The 23956-nt window shown below is 46.2% G+C and overlaps 1 protein-coding gene across 1 annotated transcript in view; it reads right to left on the minus strand.

The window, feature by feature from the left end:
- Window positions 1-11540: 11540 nt before the first annotated feature.
- Window positions 11541-23956, minus strand: part of nisch (nischarin) — a 43171-nt gene continuing 30755 nt past the window's right edge. The window contains exons 15-21 of the mRNA XM_038983922.1: window positions 23709-23791; window positions 21200-22780; window positions 20449-20632; window positions 16699-16849; window positions 15994-16122; window positions 12896-13057; window positions 11541-12686 (exon numbers count right to left, since the gene is read on the minus strand). Of these exons, the coding sequence (XP_038839850.1) occupies window positions 11833-12686; window positions 12896-13057; window positions 15994-16122; window positions 16699-16849; window positions 20449-20632; window positions 21200-22780; window positions 23709-23791 (3144 nt within the window). The 3' untranslated portion in view covers window positions 11541-11832. The remainder of the gene's footprint in view (window positions 12687-12895; window positions 13058-15993; window positions 16123-16698; window positions 16850-20448; window positions 20633-21199; window positions 22781-23708; window positions 23792-23956) is intronic.

The raw sequence follows: 23956 nt of genomic DNA on the forward strand, positions 1-23956 counted from the left end.
TGTCTGTTACTTTAATTTGGGCTGCAATCTGAGGTGCAGTTAACTCTAATGAACTTATCCTCTGCAGCAGAGGTAACTCTGGGTCTTCTGTTCCTGTGGCGGTCCTCATGAGAGCCAGTTTCATCATAGCACTTGATGGTTTTAGCGACTGAACTCGAAGAAACATCAAGGCAAAGAGTGGCTACTTTGTAGAACCTCAAATATATTCAGATTTGTTTAACACTTTTTTTTGGTTACTAAATGATTCCGTAGGTGTTAATTCATAGTTTTGATGTCTTCACTATTATTTTACAATGTAGAAAATAGTAAAAACAAAGAAAACCCCTTGAATGGTACTGTACGTGTATTTCTGTATATTATGTGTGTATGTACAGTGGGGAGAAGAAGTATTTGAGACACTGCCGATTTTGCAGGTTTTCCTACTTACAAAGCACGTAGAGGTCTGTAATTTATATCATAGGTACACTTCAACTGTGAGAGACGGAATCTAAAACAAAAATCCAGAAAATCACATTGTATGATTTTTAAGTAATTAATTTGCATTTTATTGCATGACATAAGTATTTGATCACCTACCAACCAGTAAGAATTCCGGCTCTCACAGACCTGTTAGTTTTTCTTTAAGAAGCCCTCCTGTTCTCCACTCATTACAAAGCATAGTAATCATAGTAATCACATAGTAATCACCTCCACCCTACCTGACACCCTAGACCCACTCCAATTTGCTTACCGCCCCAATAGGTCCACAGACGATGCATTCGCCATCACACTGCCCTAACCCATCTGGACAAGAGGAATACCTATGTAAGAATGCTGTTCATTGGCTATAGCTCAGCATTCAACACCAAAGTACCCTCCAAGCTCATATCTCTTTCTATTCTGGTTAGAGCCAGTTTGTGCTGTTCTGTGAAGGGAGTAGTACACAGCGTTGTACAAGATCTTCAGTTTCTTGGCAATTTCTCACATGGAATAGCATTCATTTCTCAGAACAAGAATGATGAGTTTCAGAAGAAAGTTATTTGTTTCTGGCCATTTTGAGCCTGTAATCAAACCCACAAATGTTGATGCTCCAGATACTCAACTAGTCTAAAGAAGGCCAGTTTTATTGCTTCTTTAAATCAGAACAACAGTTTTCAGCTGTGCTAACATAATTGCAAAAGGGTTTTCTAATGATCAATTAGCCTTTAAATTAGCCTTTTAAAATGAGCGAACACAGCGTGCCATTGGAACACAGGAGTGATGGTTGCTGATAATGGGCCTCTGTACGCCTATGTAGATATTCCATTCAAAATCTGCCATTTCCAGCTACAATAGTAATTTACAACATCAACAATGTCTACACTGTATTTCTGATCAATGTGATGTTATTTTAATGGACAATTTTTTTTGCTTTTCTTTCAAAAACAAGGAAATATCTAAGTGACCCCAGATGTTTGAATGGTATAATACATATGAAGTGGACAGCAGTAGTTATATAGGATGAACCAGGACTAGAATACAGTATGAAGTGGACAGCAGTAGTTATATAGGATGAACCAGGACTATAATGACTAGAACTGTATTTTATACCATCTATTGCATCTTGCCTATGCCGCTCTGTCATCGCTCATCCATATATTTATATGTATATATTCTTATTCCATTCCTTTAGATGTGTGTATTAGGTAGTTGTTGTGGAATTGTTAGATTACTTGTTGGATATTACTGCACTGTCGGAACTAGAAGCACAAGCATTTCGCTACACTCGCAATAACATCTGCTATCCATGTGTATGTGACTAATAAAATTTGATTTGATTTGACAACTAGAATACAAATGCATGCTGGGCCGGCAATGCCCTGAGCTCCTGAAGTGACCGCTGGGCCGGCAATGCCCTGAGCTCCTGAAGGTACCGCTGGGCCGGCAATGCCCTGAGCTCCTGAAGTGACCGCTGGACGGGCAATGCCCTGAGCTCCTGAAGTGACCGCTGGACGGGCAATGCCCTGAGCTCCTGAAGTGACCGCTGGACGGGCAATGCCCTGAGCTCCTGAAGTGACCGCTGGGCCGGCAATACCCTGAGCTCCTGAAGTGACCGCTGGACCGGGCAATGCCCTGAGCTCCTGAAGTGACCGCTGGACGGGCAATGCCCTGAGCTCCTGAAGTGACCGCTGGACGGGCAATGCCCTGAGCTCCTGAAGTGACCGCTGGACGGGCAATGCCCTGAGCTCCTGAAGTGACCGCTGGACGGGCAATGCCCTGAGCTCCTGAAGTGACCGCTGGGCCGGCAATACCCTGAGCTCCTGAAGTGACCGCTGGACCGGGCAATGCCCTGAGCTCCTGAAGTGAGCGCTACTGGAGAGAAATTGGAGTGAGTGAGAAGGCCGACTGGGAATCTCGCTCAATGCTCCAGTCTAATTGGCCACATTTTGCTCCTCTCTCCAGCTCTGCTCACATACTCTGGTCTCAATCCACTGATGTCGCACATCCGCATTTGCGATGAAAAGTGACAGAGAGAGAGAGAGCGGTGTTTGTCAGACCATGAGACATCCCAAAAATCAGCTTTCTTACAAAAACGTCTGTAGCGTCCTACACACTAATATGACCCCTCTGTGGAAAGGTGAGACTCTTGTTGTTTTGCTCTAGGATGCCCACAAGACTCCTCTGAAGGTCCCCTGGTACCAGTTGAAAAAAATGTAAGTATATATGGAGATTGTTTAGTGCCAAAAAATAAGTTAAATACCTGTTTTAAAAAAAGAATCCTAATCGTTCTTCTATCTCTCAGATATAGCCCAGACACTTCAGAACAAACTTCCTTTCGTTTTTTGGGGGACTATCTGTTGTTCTATGTGTTTCTATTGGCTAATAGCAGTAAGGACTATCTGTTGTTCTATGTGTTTCTATTGGCTAATAGCAGTAAGGACTATCTGTTGTTCTATGTGTTTCTATTGGCTAATAGCAGTAAGGACTATCTGTTGTTCAATGTGTTTCTATTGGCTAATAGCAGTAAGGACTATCTGTTATTCAATGTGTTTCTATTGGCTAATAGCAGTAAGGACTATCTGTTATTCAATGTGTTTCTATTGGCTAATAGCAGTAAGGACTGTTATTCAATGTGTTTCTATTGGCTAATAGCAGTAAGGACTATCTGTTATTCAATGTGTTTCTATTGGCTAATAGCAGGAAGGACAATCTGTTATTCAATGTGTTTCTATTGGCTAATAGCAGTAAGGACTATCTGTTATTCAGTGTGTTTCTATTGGCTAATAGCAGGAAGGACTATCTGTTATTCAATGTGTTTCTATTGGCTAATAGCAGTAAGGACTATCTGTTATTCAATGTGTTTCTATTGGCTAATAGCAGTAAGGACTATCTGTTGTTCCATGTGTTTCTATTGGCTAATAGCAGTAAGGACTGTCTGTTATTCAATGTGGTTCTATTGGCTAATAGCAGTAAGGCCTATGTTATTCAATGTGTTTCTATTGGCTAATAGCAGTAAGGACTATCTGCTGTTCTGGTTAGTGTTTATTGGCTTATTTCACTGTAGAGCCTCTGGCCCTGCTCATTATACCTTATCCAACCTTTCAGTTCCATCACCCACACATGCGATGACATCACCTGGTTTCAATGATGTTTCTAGAGACAATATCTCTCTCATCATCACTCAATACCTAGGTTTACCTCCACTGTATTCACATCCTACCATACCTTTGTCTGTACATTATTCCTTGAAGCTATTTTATCGCCCCCAGAACCCTGCTCCTTTTACTCTCTGTTCCGGACGTTCTACACGACCAATTCTCATAGCTTTTAGCCGTACCCTTATCCTACTCCTCCTCTGTTCCTCTGGTGATGTAGAGGTAAATCCAGGCCCTGCAGTGCCTAGCTACACTCCTATTGCCCAGGCGCTCTCTTTTGATGATTTCTGTAACCGTAATAGCCTTGGTTTCATGCATGTTAACATTAGAAGCCTCCTCCCTAAGTTTGTTTTGTTCACTGCTTTAGCACACTCTGCCAACCCAGATGTTTTAGCCGTGTCTGAATCCTGGCTTAGGAAGACCACCAAAAATTCTGAAATCTCCATTCCTAACTACAACATTTTCAAACCAGATAGAACGGCCAAAGGGGGCGGTGTTGCAATCTACTGCAGAGGTAACCTGCAGAGTTCTGTCCTACTATCCAGGTCTTTACCCAAGCAATTTGAACTTCTACTTTTAAAAATCCATCTTTCCAAAAACAAGTCTCTCACCGTTGCCGCCTGTTATAGACCACCCTCTGCCCCCAGCTGTGCTCTGGACACCATATGTGAACTGATTGCCCCTCCTTCTCCCAAATCCAGTCAGCTGATGTTCTGAAATAGCTGCAAAATCTGGACCCCTACAAATCAGCCGGGCTAGACAATCTGGACCCTTTCTTTCTAAAATTATCTGCCGAAATTGTTGCAACCCCTATTTCTAGCCTGTTCAACCTCTCTTTCGTGTCGTCTGAGATTCCCAAAGATTGGAAAGCTGCCGCGGTCATCCCCCTCCTCAAAGGGGGGGACACTCTTGACCCAAACTGCTACAGAACTATATCTATCCTACCCTGCCTTTCTAAGGTCTTCGAAAGACAAGTCAACAAACAGATTACCGACCATTTCGAATCCCACCATACCTTCTCCGCTATGCAATCTGGTTTCAGAACTGGTCATGGGTGCACCTTCGCCACGCTCAAGGTCCTAAACGATATCCTAACCGCCATCGATAAGAAACAATACTGTGCAGCCAGCCGTATTCATTGACCTGGCCAAGGCTTTCGACGCTGTCAATCACCACATCCTCATCGACAGACTCGATAGCCTTGGTTTCTCAAATGATTGCCTCGCCTGGTTCACCAACTATTTCTCAGACAGAGTTCAGTGTGTCAAATCGGAGGGTCTGTTGTCCGGGCCTCTGGCAGTCTCTATGGGGGTGCCACAGGGTTCAATTCTTGGACCGACTCTCTTCTCTGTATACATCAATGATGTCGCTCTTGCTGCTGGTGAGTCTCTGATCCACCTCTACGCAGATGACACCATTCTGGCCCTTCTTTGGACACTGTGTTAACTAACCTCCAGACGAGCTTCAATGCCATACAACTCTCCTTCCGTGGCCTCCAATTGCTCTTAAATACAAGTAAAACTAAATGCATGCTCTTCAACCGATCGCTGCCTGCACCTGCCCGCCCGTCCAACATCACTACTCTGAACGGTTCTGACTTAGAATATGTGGACAACTACAAATACCTAGGTGTCTGGTTAGACTGTAAGCTCTCCTTCCAGACTCACATCAAACATCTCCAATCCAAAGTTAAATCTAGAATTGGCTTCCTATTTCGCAACAAAGCATCCTTCACTCATGCTGCCAAACATACCCTTGTAAAACTGACCATCCTACCGATCCTCGACTTCGGCGATGTCATTTACACAATAGCCTCCAATACCCTACTCAATAAATTGGATGCAGTCTATCACAGTGCCATCCGTTTTGTCACCAAAGCCCCATATACTGCCCACCACTGCGACCTGTACGCTCTCGTTGGCTGGCCCTCGCTTCATACTCGTCGCCAAACCCACTGGCTCCAGGTCATCTACAAGACCCTGCCAGGTAAAGTCCCCCCTTATCTCAGCTCGCTGGTCACCATAGCAGCACTCACCTGTAGCACGCGCTCCAGCAGGTATATCTCTCTGGTCACCCCCAAAACCAATTCTTCCTTTGGCCGCCTCTCCTTCCAGTTCTCTACTGCCAATGACTGGAACGAACTACAAAAATCTCTGAAACTGGAAACACATCTCCCTCACTAGCTTTAAGCACCAGCTGTCAGAGCAGCTCACAGATTACTGCACCTGTACATAGCCCATCTATAATTTAGCCCAAACAACTACCTCTCCCCCTACTGTATTTATTTATTTTGCTCATTTGCACCCCATTATTTCTATATTTACTTTGCACATTCTTCCACTGCAAATCTACCATTCCAGTGTTTTACTTGCTATATTGTATTTACTTCACCACCATGGCCTTTTTTTGCCTTTACCTCCCTTATCTAACCTCATTTGCTCACATTGTATATAGACTTATTTTTCTACTGTATTATTGACTGTATGTTTGTTTTACTCCAGTGTAACTCTGTGTTGTTGTTTGTGTCGAACTGCTTTGCTTTATCTTGGCCAGGTCACAGTTGTAAATGAGAACTTGTTCTCAACTTGCCTACCTGGTTAAATAAAGGTGAAATAAAATAAAATAAAAAATGTGTTTCTATTGGCTAATAGCAGTAAAGCCAAATGTTTCATCAAATATATTTATTTTTTTATACTTCAAGATCAAATAGGTAAATGATCCTTGGTATGACCTTATTAAAACAATTCCATATATCTTCTCCTCTGAACAGTTGATGTTGAGATGTGTCTGTTACTTGAACTCTGTGAAGCATTTATTTGGGCTGCAATCTTCTGTATCCCACCCCTACCTTGTCACAACAGCACAATGATTGTCTCCACTAATTAACTTTTAACAAGGCACACCTGTTAATTGAAATGCATTCCAGGTGACTACCTCATGAAGCTGGTTGAGAGTGCCAAAAGTGTGCAAAGCTTTCATCAAGGCAAAAGTTTGCTAATTTGAAGAATCTCAAATATAAAATATATTTTGATTTATTTACCACTTTTCTGGTGACTACATGATTCCATATGTGTTATTTCATAGTTTTGATGTCTTCACTATTATTCTACAATGTAGAAAATAGTAAAATTAAAGAAAAACCCTGGAATGAGTAGGTGTGTCCTAACTTTTGACTGGTACTCTGTGTGTGTGTGCACACCAGAAGCCGTGAAAACATAATTATGCACAAGGATAAAATGGCAATCCCTTTTAAATCCCCTATCACAGACACCATAGAGTTGGATAGAGGCCTTGACAAAATACCTGTTGTTTTAGCATGGCCAGCAACATCGATAATTTTGAAGTAGTCAACTGGCTGGGACTTCCTATGGGTTGAATTATAATGAATTACACTCCTGAGCAAACATGACATACCTGCAGGTGGGAGTAAATCACCAACCTTGGCTTTAAAGCATAACTTTACTCAAAATCCAACCTGTTCAGATCTCATACTCCAGCTGGCAATTTGTTTACCTACTGCCAATAAACTCATAGAGAGAGAGCGAGACCAGAGAGAGAGTGAGACCAGAGAGAGAGCGAGACCAGAGAGAGAGCGAGACCAGAGAGAGAGAGAGACCAGAGAGAGAGAGAGACCAGAGAGAGAGAGACCAGAGAGAGACCAGAGAGAGAGAGAGACCAGAGAGAGAGAGAGACCAGAGAGAGAGAGAGACCAGAGAGAGAGCGAGACCAGAGAGAGAGCGAGACCAGAGAGAGAGCGAGACCAGAGAGAGCGAGACCAGAGAGAGAGAGACCAGAGAGAGAGACCAGAGAGAGAGACCAGAGAGAGAGACCAGAGAGAGAGACCAGAGAGAGAGAGCGAGACCAGAGAGAGAGAGCGAGACCAGAGAGAGAGCGAGACCAGAGAGAGAGAGACCAGAGAGAGAGAGAGCAGAGAGAGAGAGCGAGACCAGAGAGAGAGAGACCAGAGAGAGAGAGACCAGAGAGAGAGAGAGAGAGACCAGAGAGAGAGTGAGACCAGAGAGAGAGTGAGACCAGAGAGAGAGCGAGACCAGAGAGAGAGCGAGACCAGAGAGAGAGAGACCAGAACAAAGGGTTCAGCAGACAAGGACATTCAGCAGCCCGAGAACCCTGTGTGTTTCAACGTGTTCTACTGACGATGGTTCTTGTTCCGGGCAGAATCAAGTGGACGTTCCTTCCTGACGACTGAGGCTGCACTATCCCAAATGGCTCCCTATTCCCTTTTATAGTGCACTACTTTTGACCAGGGCCCTATTGCTCTAGGGAATAGGGTGCCATTTGGGAGTCAGCACTGGTCAGAAGTAGTGCACTATATAGGAAGTATGGTGTCTCTGATAGGGCTCTGGTCAAAAGGAGCAGGGTGCCTTGTGGGACGTAGCCTGAACATAATGAGGATACATAACAGAAAACGTGAAAGAGTGGTTTGGTTTCCTATTGGTATAACCTTCCTAATGAACCTTAGATCAACTAAAACAAATATGCATCCCAAATAGATCCATGTATAGTGCACTACTTTCCCCCTGGTCAAAAGTAGTGCACTACACTGAGTGTACAAAACATTAGGAACACCTGCTTTTTCCATGACATCGGTGAATCCAGGTGATCCCTTATTGATGTCACCTGTTAAATCCAATTCAAATCAGTGTAGATGAAGGGGAGGAGACAGGTTAAAGAAGGACTTTTAAGCCTTGAGACAACTGAGACATGGATTGTGTTTGTGTGCCGTTCAGAAGGTGACAAAATACAAGACAAAATATTTACAGTGGTTTCAGAAAGTATTCACACCTTGACTTTTCCCACATTTTGTTTTGTTACAACCCAAATTTAAAAATGGATTAAATTTAGATTTTTTGGGGGGGGTCACTGGCCTACACACACAATACCCCATAATGTTTTTAGAAATGTTTACAAATTCATTAAAAATGAAATGCTGAAATGTCTTGAGTGAATAATTATTCAACCACTTTGTCATGGCGATGCCTAAATACGTTCAGGAGTAAACATGTGCTTAACAAGTCACATAATAAGTTTCATGGACTCACTCTGTGTAATAATAGTGTTTAACATGATATTTGAATGACTACCTCATCTCTGTACCCAACACATACAATTATCTGTAAGGTCCCTCAGTTGAGCAGTGAATTTCAAACACAGATTCAACCACAAAGACCAGGGAGGTTTTCCAATACCTCGCAAAGAAGGGCACCTATTGGTAGATGGGTAACAATAATGAATAAAGCAGACATTGAAGATCCCTTTGAGCATGGTGAAGTTAGTGATTTCACCATGAGGCCAATCATGACTTTAAAACAGTTACAGAGTTTAATGGCTGTGATAGGATAGAAACTGAGGAAGGATCAACAACATTGTAGTTACTCCACAATACAAACAAAAATGACAGAGTGAAAAGGAGGAAGCCGGTACAGAATAAACAATATTCCAAAACAAGCATCCTGTTTGCAACAAGGAACTAAAGTAATACTGAAACAAATGTGGCAGAGCAATTCACTTTTTGTCCTGAATACAAAGTGTTATGTTTGGGACAAATACAACACATTACTGAGTACCACTGCATCATGTTATGGGTATGCTTGTAATCGTTAAGGACTGGTAAGTTTTTCAGGATAAAAAATACATGAAATGGAGCTAAGGACAGGATAAATCCTAGAGGAAAACCAGGTTCAGTCTGCTTTCCACCAGACACTGGGAGATGAATTCCCCTTTCAAAAGGACAATAACCTAAAACACAAAGCCACGTCTACACTGGAGTTGCTTACCATGACGAAATAGAATGTTCCCGAGAAGCCGAGTTACAGTTTTGACTTAAATCTACTTGAAAATCTATGGCAAGACCTGAAAATGGTTGTCTAGCAATGATCAACAACCAATTTGAAAAGATTAAATGGACAAATGTTGCACAATTCAGGTGTGGAAAGCTCTTAGACTTACCCAGAAAGACTCACAGCTCTTAGACTTACCCAGAAAGACTCACAGCTCTTAGACTTACCCAGAAAGACTCACCGCTGTAATCGCTGCCAAAGGTGATTCTAACATGTATTAACTCAGGGGTGTGAATACTTATGTAAATGAGATATTTCTGTATTTCATATTTATTTAATTTGATAACATTTCTAAAAACTTAGTCAACATGGAGTCAACATGGACCAGCGTCCCTGTGGAACGCTTTCGACACCTTGTAGAGTCCATGCCCTGACCAATTGAGGCTGTTCTGAGAGCAAGGTGTTCCTAATGTTTTGTCCACTCAGTGTATAGGCGTTACGGTGCCATGGGGGAGGAAAGGGAAACTGAAGACAAACAAATGACCAGCAATAATAAGACTTTCATATTTAAAAACAAAAAAAATGATTATATTATTTTTGATAAATACTAAATAATATTTAAGATTGGTATCATTCCATAATAAATGTGCTTCAGCGACTATGGGTTGGGGGTGGAGCTATGGGTAGGGGGAGGGGCTATGTACAAAGATAACAAATAAATATCACACTTGTGTGGACTATACAAATTCCCAGGATGCATTTGGATTATAAACGATAAGAAACATCACAGAACTTCCTTTGAGGAGGAGGAGGAACAGGGGAGGAAGAGGGGAAGGAGGAGAAGAAGAGGAATCTTTGGGGGGTTTGATTCCCTGTTTGTCCCTTGTGTCTTGTTTGGTTAGTCCATCCTCCAGCCTGTGAAGGCGGGTTATGGTAACGTAGTCCATCCTCCAGCCTGTGAAGGCGGGTTATGGTAACGTAGTCCATCCTCCAGTCTGTGAAGGCGGTTATGGTAACGTAGTCCATCCTCCAGCCTGTGAAGGCGGGTTATGGTAACGTAGTCCATCCTCCAGCCTGTGAAGGCGGGTTATGGTAACGTAGTCCATCCTCCAGCCTGTGAAGGCGGGTTATGGTAACGTAGTCCAACCGTCAGTCTGTGAAGGCGGTTATGGTAACGTAGTCCATCCTCCAGCCTGTGAAGGCGGTTATGGTAACGTAGTCCATCCTCCAGCCTGTGAACGCGGTTATGGTAACGTAGTCCATCCTCCAGCCTGTGAAGGCGGGTTATGGTAACGTAGTCCATCCGTCAGCCTGTGAAGGCGGTTATGGTAACGTAGTCCATCCTCCAGCCTGTGAAGGCGGGTTATGGTAACGTAGTCCATCCTCCAGCCTGTGAAGGCGGTTATGGTAACGTAGTCCATCCTCCAGCCTGTGAAGGCGGTTATGGTAACGTAGTCCATCCGTCAGTCTGTGAAGGCTGTTATGGTAACGTAGTCCATCCTCCAGCCTGTGAACGCGGTTATGGTAACGTAGTCCATCCGTCAGTCTGAAGGCGGTTATGGTAACGTAGTCCATCCTCCAGCCTGTGAACGCGGTTATGGTAACGTAGTCCATCCGTCAGTCTGAAGGCGGTTATGGTAACGTAGTCCATCCTCCAGCCTGTGAAGGCGGGTTATGGTAACGTAGTCCATCCACCAGCCTGTGAACGTTGGTTTGAAAACCGCAGGGCTCAACAGTGCCACCATTTTACTCGTATATGTGTCTAAATATTTAGCTGTGTGATTCTAGCTTTAATATCTCAAATATTTTTCATTGTGCTCCTACATTTCTTTGTGTGCCGCCAACATTTTTCAACAGGTGCACACATGGTCCTTGTAAAAAAAGAGTCAGCGTAGAGACGTGCTTTAAAACCTCCTGGAAGAAGAACCAGTCAGTCAGCCAGGGAGTTCTACAGACAGAAGAACCAGTCAGTCAGCTAGGGAGTTCTACCGGCAGAAGAACCAGTCAGTCAGCCAGGGAGTTCTACAGACAGAAGAACCAGTCAGTCAGCTAGGGAGTTCTACCGGCAGAAGAACCAGTCAGTCAGTCAGGGAGTTCTACAGACAGAAGAACCAGTCAGTCAGCCAGTGAGTTCTACCGGCAGAAGAACCAGTCAGTCAGCTAGGGAGTTCTACCGGCAGAAGAACCAGTCAGTCACACCGGCAGAAGAACCAGTCAGCCAACCAGTGACTTCTACAGGCAGAAGAACCAGTCCGCCAGTTAGTTCTACAGGCAGAAGAACCAGCCAGTCAACCAGTTAGTTCTACAGGCAGAATAACCAGTCAGCCAGATAGTTCTACAGGCAGAAGAACCAGTCAGCCAGTGAGTTCTACAGGCAGAATAACCAGTCAGTCAGCGAGTTCTACAGGCAGAAGAACCAGTCAGCCAGTGAGTTCTACAGGCAGCTCCCTACTACACAGCACTTCCCACTGTCTCGCTAACAGACATATCAGCCTCTCCCTGCTGTCTGCTCCGGGGACATAGATACACCACAGTACCTCGTTCTCTGTTCCCCCACATCTCCTCCTCCTCCTCCCCTTCTCCCCTCCTCCCCTCTCCTCTTCTCCAAAGTGGTCCATGGTAAGCTGACAGAGGAGGTCTGGCCCAGGGACATCGTCGAAGACTAACGTCAGGGCCTGCGGGTACGTCTGGTAACCCATGAGGACTCTATCCAGGTCTCTTATTCGTCGAGCGTCGGTCAGTTGGTACTTATCTCGGGGAGGGGGCTCCTTGGCAAAGTCCGGCAGCGGGTAGCTGATATAATCCTCATCCAGCAGGAAAACGTCTGTACTGGTCAGGATCAGAGTCTTAGGATGGAGGACAGGCCTGGGGGTGGAGGGAGCCTGGGGAGGCAGGCTCTGTTGGAGGATATGGGGCCTGATGGAGGGCGCTGGGCCTGGAGCCTGAGGGTAGGGGTGAAGACGAGGCTGGCTAGCAGAGACCGGGCTCTGGGGGTGGAGGTGAGACTTTCTATCCCCCTGCAGACCCCCGGTGGAAGTCTGTCTGTCTGCAGCTGGGACCTGGGTCTGTGGGAGCACATTGAGGCCCTGTGAGAAACCTAGCCCCTGGGTCTGCACCTGAAAGACCAGTACGTAGAGCAGGATATTGCAGGAGGACGCCCCAGAAGAACCTTTCCTCTCGGCTACGATAAAGGTCAGGTCTCCAATCTCTTCTTCACTGGGGTAGATGAACTTTACCCTGCTAGAGTGGACCAGTTCATAGTTCTCCATCTTACCTGGGAGTAGACAACAGATTGGGAAAGACAGGACTCATTTAGTTTGGTACATCAACACAGTAGAACAAAAAGGACTCATTTATTCTTAATCCCAAATAGAACCCCTAGATTCTACCCATGTTATTGTGGAGATTGTGGAGATGTGAGTTAATTGTCCGCAAAGGGGCATTTTACTGATGAAAACGTACAAATATAAATGTTATGAATACCTGTGGATTTATTTCCAAACTGTGAGTAGAAGTCTTGTTCGGAGGGTTCAGGAGAGGGTAGTTTGTCCTGTAGAGAGAGGACTGTCATCAGCTGCTGCAGGAAGCGATGTGTCCCGTAACTGTCCCTCGTCAGACAACAGATGATGTGGTTCGCTGACGGCCCTGGAGACATAACACACAACACAGGTTACAGCCAGCCCAGTCCCCAGCAGCCAGCCCAGTTCCCAGCAGCCCAGTCCCCAGCAGCCAGCCCAGTCCCCAGCAGCCAGCCCAGTCCCCAGCCCAGTCCCCAGCAGCCAGCCCAGTCCCCAGCAGCCAGCCCAGTCCCCAGCAGCCAGCCTAGTCCCCAGCAGCCAGCCTAGTCCCCAGCAGCCAGCCCAGTCCCCAGCCCAGTCCCCAGCAGCCAGCCCAGTCCCCAGCAGTCAGCCCAGTCCCCAGCAGCCAGCCTAGTCCCCAGCAGCCAGCCTAGTCCCCAGCAGCCAGCCTAGTCCCCAGCCCAGTCCCCAGCAGCCAGCCCAGTCCCCAGCAGCCAGCCCAGTCCCCAGCAGTCAGCCCAGTCCCCCAGCAGCCAGCCCAGTCCCCAGCAGCCAGTCCAGCCCCCTGTAGCCAGCCCAGTCCCCAGCAGCCAGCCCAGCAGCCAGTCCAGCCCCCTGTAGCCAGCCCAGTCCCCAGCAGCCAGCCTAGTCCCCAGCAGCCAGTCCAGCCCCCTGTAGCCAGCAGCCAGCCCAGACCCCAGCAGCCAGCCCAGCAGCCAGTCCAGCCCCCTGTAGCCAGCCCAGTCCCCAGCAGCCAGCCCAGTCCCCAGCAGCCAGCCCAGTCCCCAGCAGCCAGCCCAGTCCAGCAGCCCAGTCCCCAGCAGCCAGCCCAGTCCCCAGCAGCCAGCCTAGTCCCCAGCAGCCAGCCTAGTCCTCAGCAGCCAGCCCAGTCCCCAGCCCAGTCCAGCAGCCCAGTCCCCAGCAGCCAGCCCAGTCCCCAGCAGCCAGCCCAGTCCCCAGCAGTCAGCCCAGTCCCCAGCAGCCAGCCCAGTCCCCAGCAGTCAGCCCAGTCCCCAGCAGCCAGCCCAGTCCCCCAGCAGCCAGCCCAGTCCCCAGCAGCCAGCCCAGCAGCCAGTCCAGCCCCCTGTAGCCAGCCCAGTCCCCAGCAGCCAGCCTAGTCCCCAGCAGCCAGTCCAGCCCCCTGTAGCCAGCAGCCAGCCCAGACCCCAGCAGCCAGCCCAGCAGCCAGTCCAGCCCCCTGTAGCCAGCAGCCAGCCCAGTCCCCAGCAGCCAGCCCAGTCCCCAGCAGCCAGCCCAGCCCCCTGTAGCCAGCAGCCAGGCCAGACCCCAGCAGCCAGCCCAGCAGCCAGTCCAGCCCCCTGTAGCCAGCAGCCAGCCCAGTCCCCAGCAGCCAGCCCAGTCCCCAGCAGCCAGCCCAGTCGCCAGCCGCCAGCCCAGTCCCCAGCAGCCAGCCCAGTCCCCAGCCGCCAGCCCAGTCCCCAGCCGCCAGCCCAGTCCCCAGCAGCCAGCCCAGTACCCAGCAGCCAGCCCAGTACCCAGCAGCCAGCCCAGTCCTCAGCAGCCAGCCCAGTACCCAGCAGCCAGCCCAGTCCCCAGCAGCCATCCCAGTCCAGCCACCAGCCAGCCCAGCATCCAGCCCAGCAGCCATCCCAGTCCAGCCACCAGCCAGCCCAGTCCCCAGCAGCCAGCCCAGTCCCCAGAAGCCAGCCCAGTCCCCAGCAGCCAGCCCAGTCCCCAGAAGCCAGTCCAGCCACCAGCCAGCCCAGACAACACAAGTAACATACTACACTGAACAAAAATATAAACGCAACATATAAAGTGTTGGTCCCATGTTTCATGACCTGAAATAAAAGATCCCAGAAATGTTCCATACGCACAAAAAACATATCTCTCAAATGTCAAGATAATCCAGCCACCTGACAAGTGTGGCATATCAAGAAGCTGATTAAACAGCATAGCCATTACACAGGTGCACCTTGTGCTGGGGACAATAAAACAATGCCACAGATGTCAAGTTGAGGGAGCGTGAAATTGGAATGCTGACTGAAGGAATGTCCACCAGAGCTGTTGCCAGAGAATTGAATGTTCATTTATCTTCCATAATCTGCGTCCAACTTTGTTTTAAGGAATTTAGCAGTACGTCCAACCGGCCTCGCAACCGCAGACCACATGTATGGCGTCGTGTGGGCGAGCGCTTTGCGGATGTCAACGTTGTAAACAGAGTGCCCCATGGTGGCGATGGGCTTGGGCAGGCATAACACAACGAATACAATTGCATTTTATCAATGGCAATTTGAATGCACAGAGACGAGATCCTGAGGTTCATTATCGTGCTATTCATCCGCCACCATCACCTCATGCCACCATCACCCCATGTCGCAAGGATCTGTACACAATTCCTGGAAACTGAAAATGTCCCAGTTCTTCCATGGCCTGCATACTCACCAAACATGTCACCCATTGAGCATGTTTGGGATGCTCTGGATCGACGTGTACAGCAGCGTGTTCCAGTTCCCACCAATATTCAGCAATTCCACAGACCACAATCAACAGCCTGGTCAACTCTATGTGAAGGAGATGTGTTGCGCTGCATGAGGCTAAATGGTGGTCACACCAGATACTGACTGGTTTTCTGATCCACACCCCTACATATTTTTTTTAAAGGTATCTGTGACCATCAGATGCATATCTGTATTCCCAGTCATGTGAAATCGATATATTAGGGTCTAATGAATTTATTTAAATTGACTGATTTTCTTATATGAGCTTTAACTCATTAAAATCTTTGAAGTTGTTGCGTTGATATGTTTGTTCAGTATTTATTATCAGGTGAAATTATCTGGGATAGGGAGTTCCATGAATTCTGGGATTGGGATTTCTATGAATTCTGGGATTGGGAGTTCTATGAATTCTGGGATTGGGAGTTCTATGAATTCTGGGATTGGGAGTTCTATGAATTCTGGGATTGGGAGTTCTATGAATTCTGGGATTGGGAGTTCTATGAATTCAGATAACACTTCGCAGTATGTTTAACTGTCTTTAACATCCTGATCCTAGTCCTCTCTGTGACACCGTAGTCATCCATTCATTCTCCCTACTCACCCACCACCCTGAAGTACTGGTCGAACAGGCCCACGTTGACAGAGTGGAGGTCGTGGAGGTCGATGGTGAGACAGTAAGACATGATCAGCTCTGGGTCCTGATGGTCACAGTGGCTCCAGTCCCACAGTACTGAAGGATATAGACAGCACACATTACTACAGTCCCACAGTATAAAGACAGCACACATTACTACTGACCCACAGTACTGAAGGATACAGACAACACACATTAATACAGACCCACAGTACTGAAGGATAAAGACAGCACACATTACTACAGACCCAAAGTATAAAGACAACACACATTACTACAGACCCACAGTACACATTACTACAGTCCCACAGTATAAACACAACATACATTACTACAGACCCACAGTATAAAGACAGCACACATTACTACAGACCCACAGTATAAAGACAGCACACATTACTACAGACCCACAGTACTAAAGGATAAAGACAACACACATTACTACAATTTTAATTGTAGGTCTTTTAATTGGCTCATGCTTACTTCGATTAGGATAATGACTAATGCCACTCTGCCTACTACCATAATCAGTTATATTTAGAGTTACTGGTGTGCATGTAAACATACTCACACTCTGACTGACAGACGCTCTTTTCAACTAGATCTTGTGATTGATTTTTTTCTTACGCCACTGAGAGTAGCTGCCGTGCGGTGTGTGTGTGTGTATCTTACGTGATTGGTCGTTGAGCGTGGAGGCGGAGTCATCCAGCAGGAAGTAGAGGGCTTTAGTAGAGAGCATGATACAGGAAGTGGCCTCGACGTCAGGTGACTTATAAAAAACCACCGATGACCACAGGATGTGATGCAGCTCCTCCTTCTCTTCCTGGTCAACACACACACAGACCATCCCCTTTAAACATCTCAGACATCACAGGCACACGCCATCCCCTTTAAACATCTCATACACATCACAGACACTAGCCATCCCCTTTAAACATCTCATACACATCACAGACACTAGCCATCCCCTTTAAACATCTCATACACATCACAGACACTAGCCATCCCCTTTAAACATCTCATACACATCACAGAAACAAACCATCCCCTTTAAACATCACAGGCGGTAAGAAGTCATTGTTATTGATGAATGTGTATGTCAAGGTTTCAGTTAGCTGGAAATTAACAGTTTTTAGCTGCAAAAAAATAAATGATATGAAAAGCTGATAAATAAAAAAATTGTTGCCTGCCAAATTGTCCGGGAGAAAAAGAAAAGAAAAGAAAAAAATCACATGGCAAAATAATGGTTTTTATTAATTACATTTACATTACATTTTAATTGATGGAAATACCGGCCGATACGCATCAATTAATAAAAACCATTATTTTGTATATGTTCCATCTTCAAAGGAACATATACTTCCTACATCCTCTGATTGGACAGGTGTGTTTCTATTCTAACTCACACAGAAAAAGGAAAAATCCCTCCTTACCACTGCAAACCAATAATGGACAAAAGCCTAGACTAATCCTAATTGAAATATTATAAAAGGATTCAAATTAGTTAAAGTTATAGAGAGTATATCCAAAATATTATAACATGTTTGATGTCCTAAAGTTGCAGCTTTAAAAAAAAGGGGAATAAAATAATTATGAAAAGTCACAGTGTATGGCTTGGCTGTTCTCAAATCACAGCTTTATTTTCAATGACAAATATTTCAGGCCACAAGAAGTGAAATTGTGCAAACAATACCAAGGTAGAAAAATCAAATGAGAACTCAAAAAGAAAAAAACTTACAGCTGAGAAAAGCTTATGAAAGAAACCCTGCATAAAGTTGACCTAGTACCAACGTACAACTGACCTCCAACGCATATAGTAGCCTAATAGGAGAGGATGAGGCACAAATGTCAATCATTTAAAGGGCAACTCCACCATTTTTTAACCTCATGTTCATGATCTCCAGCACAATACCAGTGTCAACATATGTGAAAAAAGTTTTGTAGAAAAGAAGAAAGAAAAACCCATTAAAGTTCTACCAGATGACATCATCAAAAAGGTAAAACATTTTAAAAACTGTGATTTTAAAACACTATGAAATTCGCAGAGAAGTGGGGAGCAAGAAAACGTCCTCCTTTGGGCTAGAAACTCGTTGCAGGTTTTGAAAGTCAATGTTTTTTTGTTTTTTTTTACTTCAAATCGTACCCTGTGATGTCACAGAGAAGCATTTTTAGGACATTTCTTCTCTTTTTAACCAGATCATAGAAACTGTTTTCACATACAGTACATTCAGAAAGTATTCCGACCTCTCAACTTTCTCCACATTTTGTTATGTTACAGACTTATTCTAAAATGGATGCAATTTTTTTTTTCTCATCATCAATCTACACACAATACCCCATAATGACATCACAATACCACATAATGACATCACAATACCCCATAATGACAAAGCAATACCCCATAATGACAAAGCAAAAACAGTTTCGATTTTTTTTCAAATGTATTAAAAATGTTAAAAAAATATTCAGACTCTTTACTCAGTACTTTCTTGAAGCACCTTTGGCAGCGATTACAGCCTTGAGTCTTCTTGGGTATGATGCTACAAGCTTGGCACGCCTGTATATGTATTCCTCTCAATCTCTATCAGGTTGGATGGGGAGCGTTGCTGCACAGCTATTTTCAGGTCTCTCCAGAGATGTTCGATCGGAATCAAGTCCGGGTTCTGGTTGGGCCACTCAAGGACATTCAGAGACTTGTCTAGAAGCCACTCCTGCGTTGTCTTGGCTGTGTGCTTTGTGTCATTGTCCTTTTGGAAGGTGAACCTTCGCCCCAGTCTGAGGTTCTGAGCAGGTTTTCATGAAGGATCTATCTGTACTTTGCTCTGTTTATCTTTCCCTCGATCCTGACTAGTCTTCCAGTCCCTGCAGCTGAAAAACATCACCACAGCATGATGCTGCCACCACCATGCTTCACCGTAGAGATGGTGCCAGGTTTCCTCCAGATGTGATACTTGGCATTCAGGCCTAAGAGTTCAATCTTGGTTTCATTAGATTGAACTGCAGCACTCCACCAATGCCTTATTAGTGAGGTGCTGCAGAGATGGTTGTCCTTCTGGAAGGTTCTCTCATCTCCACAGAGGAACTCTGGAGCTCTGTCAGAGTGATCATTGGTTTCTTGGTCACCTCCTTGACCAAGGCCCTTCTCCCCCGGTTGCTCAGTTTGGCCGGGCGGCCAGCTCCAGGAAGTCTTGGTGGTTCCAAACATCTTACATTTTAGAATGATGGAGGCCACTGTGTTCTTGGGGACCTTCAATGCTGCAGACATTTTTTGGTACCCTTCCCCAGATCTGTGCCCCAACACAATCCTGTCATGGAGCTCTACGGACAATTCCTTCGACCTCAAGCCTTGGTTTTTGCTCTGACATGCACTGTCAACTGTGGGACCCTATATAGACAGGTTTGTGCCTTTCCAAATCATGTCCAATCAATTGAATTTAACACAGGTGGACTCCAATCAAGTTGTAGAAACATCTCAAGGATGATCAATGGAAACAGGATGCAGCTGAGCTCAATTTCGAGTCTCATAGCAAAGGGTCTGAATACTTATGTAAATAAGGTATTTCTGTTTGTTATTTTTTATACATTTGCAAAAAATAAAAAGTTTTCGCTTCGTCATTATTGGGTATAGATTGATGAAGAAAATGTTTCAATTTAATCCATTTTAGAATAAGGCTGTAACGTAACAAAATGTGGAAAAAGTCAAGGGGTCTAAATACTGTCCGAATGCACTGCATGGAGACACTGGTTTGGTGCTGGAGATGAGGTTGAAAAGTGACAGAATGAAAAGTGACAGCCCTTTAATAAATATCCAGTTCTGAGGACAGCAGAGTTGATGATTTTACGACCCATCACACAAAGCACAGTCAGCAAGGCTCGTTAACGGTCACTCGCTACAGATGCGCGCTTTGGCACACATAGACACACCTCTTTCGTGCACAGCTCATACAAATAGCCAATAGGAGAGGTCGTTTCCAAATTAGACAATTAAAATACTATATTTTGAAGTTATTACTGTGTAGGGAGACTTGTTCTTCTAGCCTGAATGTTGAGTAAAAAAAAAAAAAAAAATGATATAAATTGATTATTTGTAGTAGAGATGAAGACAACGGACAATGTTTTGCTTTTCAATAAAACAGGTCATGTTGGTATAAGAGCTTTACAGGCTAAATCCTTTTCTGTTAATATGAATTACCATAGCTAATCTAAATGTGATTTCTGTCATTCTGAGCACCGTGGGTGGACACCGTTATGGGTTATGCACCAAATGCATATGGGTCCGGTACATATCTAAAACGTCTGGTCAATTTAAATCTTACCAGTCACATTCTCCGGCGACCAATTTTTGCGCCTGCGTGTGTGTGTGTGTTGCGTGCATACATCTGTGTGTGTGTGTGTGTGTGTGTGTTATCTCTCTCCCTCTACCTCTGCAATGTTTGTGTGGAAGAACCCCAGCAGCTGGTGTCCCCGAAGCCCAGAGACGAGGGACAGGGCTGGGGACAGGGACAGGTGGGATGGGACCTGGTTGTCTCCGGTCAGCTTCTCCACCAGGATGTCTGTTGGGTAGGAGAGGGACAGGGATGGCCGAGGGCGCTGAGCACCTCGAGGGCTAGATGGAGAGAGAGAGAGAGAGAGAAACAATATGTCATGAAAAATGGAATAACCTCGATCTTGATAGCTAACTGTTAGCTATAGAATACATTTTTATATTCACTAAACATTTCAATTTAGCTACATTTCTATTTTACAAAAAATCGGACAGCCTGTCCTTGAGTAAATGGGACAGCCTGTCCTTGAGTAAATGGGACAGCCTGTCCTTGAGTAAATGGGACAGCCTGTCCTTGAGTAAATGGGACAGCCTGTCCTTGAGTAAATGGGACAGCCTGTCCTTGAGTAAATGGGACAGCCTGTCCTTGAGTAAATGGGACAGCCTGTCCTTGAGTAAATGGGACAGCCTGTCCTTGAGTAAATGGGACAGCCTGTCCTTGAGTAAATGGGACAGTCTGTCCTTGAGTAAATCGGACAGTCTGTCCTTCAGTAAATCGGACAGTCTGTCCTTCAGTAATGAGACAGTGTGTCCTTCAGTAATGAGACAGTGTGTCCTTCAGTAATGAGACAGTGTGTCCTTCAGTAATGAGACAGTGTGTCCTTCAGTAATGTGTCCATGCGTATCTACCTGTTAACCTGCAGCCTGTCTGTGCTCTTGGTCTCATTGGGAGTGGACGTGTATATGTTTATCGTCCTGGGACTGTCCCCGTCACTGTGGCTATGTTCGTTCCCACCCTGCAGGAAAGCCACAGTCTTGATGTCCCTGAGGCTGGAGCGCAGCAGGGTGAACTGTCTCTGGAAGCGGAGCCTGTCGTGAGGCAAGGGGAACACCGCCGTGACCCTCTCCTGTCCCACTAGGAGCTCCATGACACGGCTGTCTCTGGGGGAGCGGTGGTGCCAGGGCAGGGGGCAGCTGGGAGAGTAGGCAGGGATAGACCCCGACCTAGACCCAGCCCCATACAGGGCACTCGGCCTGGGGTGGGGCAGCACGGAGGCCAGGGGGATGCGGGTGAGCCTGGAGCAGGAGCGGAGCCTCTGGTTGAGGTTGTCTGACGGTTGTTCATCTCTGGTGGTTCCCCGGGCCAGAGCTTTGAAGTCCACCTTCAGCACACAGAGATGCCGCTGGGTCAAAAACAGGACACAGGGGACACAGCAGGAGGAGTCTCTGTCCCCTCCTGGAACTACGTGGGATAGGATGTCAGAGAGAAGGGGATTGGCTAGAGTTTGGAGGTTGAAGGTGTTGGGGTTAGTAGAGGTCTTCATAGGAGTGACAGTTGGGTTTGTTGAGGTGGTTGTCTGCTGGCTGGTCTGGGACGCCAACATGGCAGTCTCCACTAGATGTGCTGCATAACCTCCTTTCACACAGCCCTGGTTCTCTTCAAACTCCCAGGAGGTGAAGAGCAGGTGGAGGAGCTGCTGCGGGGTGGAGGGTCCTCCTGACGGGGAGGACGGGAGCTGGGCCAGGGAGCAGAGCAGGGAGTGGGTCTCCTTTAAACCCCGGGGGTCTGAGAAGAGGTACCAGCGGACGTCAGAGGACCTCACCCTCAGGGAAAGGCAAGTGTCTGGGATGTAGAAGAGGAGAGAGTCTAGCTGGTCGTAGGGAAGGACGAAGTCTGGCTCCAGGTTATCTACTAGGGTCTGTAGGGTTAGGCACTGGGTCTGGACTGTGACTGAGCCAAGGTCGTGAGGTTGGCTCTGGGGTTGATGGGTTGGAGCTGTGGAGGGGTGACTAGGACAGTGGAACAGCCCCAGTAGACTGTTTGTTAGCACCACACACACCGACCTCTGCTCCACCACATCATCAACCCTGATGCAGTGACACCACATGACTTTAATCACACGTAACACCTCTGTCTCTGGGGCCTGGTTCTCTCCCTCTACCTGGTCAGTCAGGGACCCCTCCTCTCCCTCCCTCTCCTTTCCCTCCCCCAGACCCATCTCAAAGTATCCATCTCCAGAGGAAGGGCTGGGACTGGGGCTGGGGCTGCCCAGATCAGTCTCTTCCTGGCTGGGAAGATCTCTGAGTCTGCTGGGCCTCCTGTCCTCCTCTGCCAGGGCTCTGGTGATGCGGGCAGACAGCAGGGAGGTGAAGGACGGACAGGAGGAGGTGGAGGAGGGGAGGTGGAGGGGGAGCACAGGAGTCCTCAGGTTAGTGCTGCTCCACGTGTATCTCTCCTCTCTGTCCTCCACACAGCAGCAGCAGCAGCAGCTGGGACACAGGAAACACACACCTGGTTAGATCTTCATCATCATCATCATCCAGAATAAGTCATGATAAAACAGTAGTAGAACAACAATAGCAGCAGAAAGTAAAAGAGGGGAATATATTTGGTTTAGACTGGAATGCTGTGTATAAAAAAAAAAAAAAGTAAAGTGATTAATTTCCACTAAAAACAGCACTGACACAGTAATATGACTGTGGTGGATACCCCATGTCACAGGGTTGACGTTCCTCAACTCTCTACCGATATTTCTGGAGGGATCTAGCGCCTCCTTCTGACAGGTTAGTGTATAAAACTGGCCTCCATTTTAACTACATGTCAACCGGCCTCCATTTTAAAATGGAGGCGGGTGACATGTAGTTAAAATGGAGGCGGGTGACATGTAGTTAAAATGGAGGCGGGTGACATGTAGTTAAAATGGAGGCGGGTGACATGTAGTTAAAATGGAGGCGGGTGACATGTAGTTAAAATGGAGGCCGGTGACATGTAGTTAAAATGGAGGCGGGTGACATGTAGTTAAAATGGAGGCCGGTGACATGTTGTTAAAATGGAGGTATTTTTTTTCTTCTACATGTCACCGGCCTCCATTTTAACTACATGTCACCCGCCTCCATTTTAACTACATGTCACCCGCCTCCATTTTAACTACATGTCACCCGCCTCCATTTTAACTACATGTCACCCGCCTCCATTTTAACTACATGTCACCCGCCTCCATTTTAACATGTCACCGGCCTCCATTTTAACAACATGTCACATTAGTGAAGACATGGAGACAAACAGTACAGAAACAACACATCTTGAATGAATGAATAAATAAATGAATGAATGGGTGGGTGGGTGAACGAATGAAATGGTTTATTTCCGTGTCAAAAGTGTAAATTATGTTTACAAGCTGCGTGCTTCACAACGTACCTACTGTTCCCATGGATCTGGTTCTGTTGGGTACTGGAGCGTTCAAAAGAACTAGAATCATCATCAGGCTGGTGGCTGGTAACCTGGAACAATAACAAACAAAACATTTAAGATGTTGCTCCACTGAACATGAAACCCACAAAGACAATTTAATATCGTGAAGAGTGTCTGGGTCAAGTGTTTAATATTAGGAAAGTTGAGAAATAAATATAGTAGGCCAAGTCTATAGAAAGCTGATGGGATCCTCC

The sequence above is a fragment of the Salvelinus namaycush genome, unplaced genomic scaffold (assembly GCF_016432855.1).
Source record: "Salvelinus namaycush isolate Seneca unplaced genomic scaffold, SaNama_1.0 Scaffold20, whole genome shotgun sequence".
In the NCBI taxonomy this organism is placed as follows: domain Eukaryota; kingdom Metazoa; phylum Chordata; class Actinopteri; order Salmoniformes; family Salmonidae; genus Salvelinus; species Salvelinus namaycush.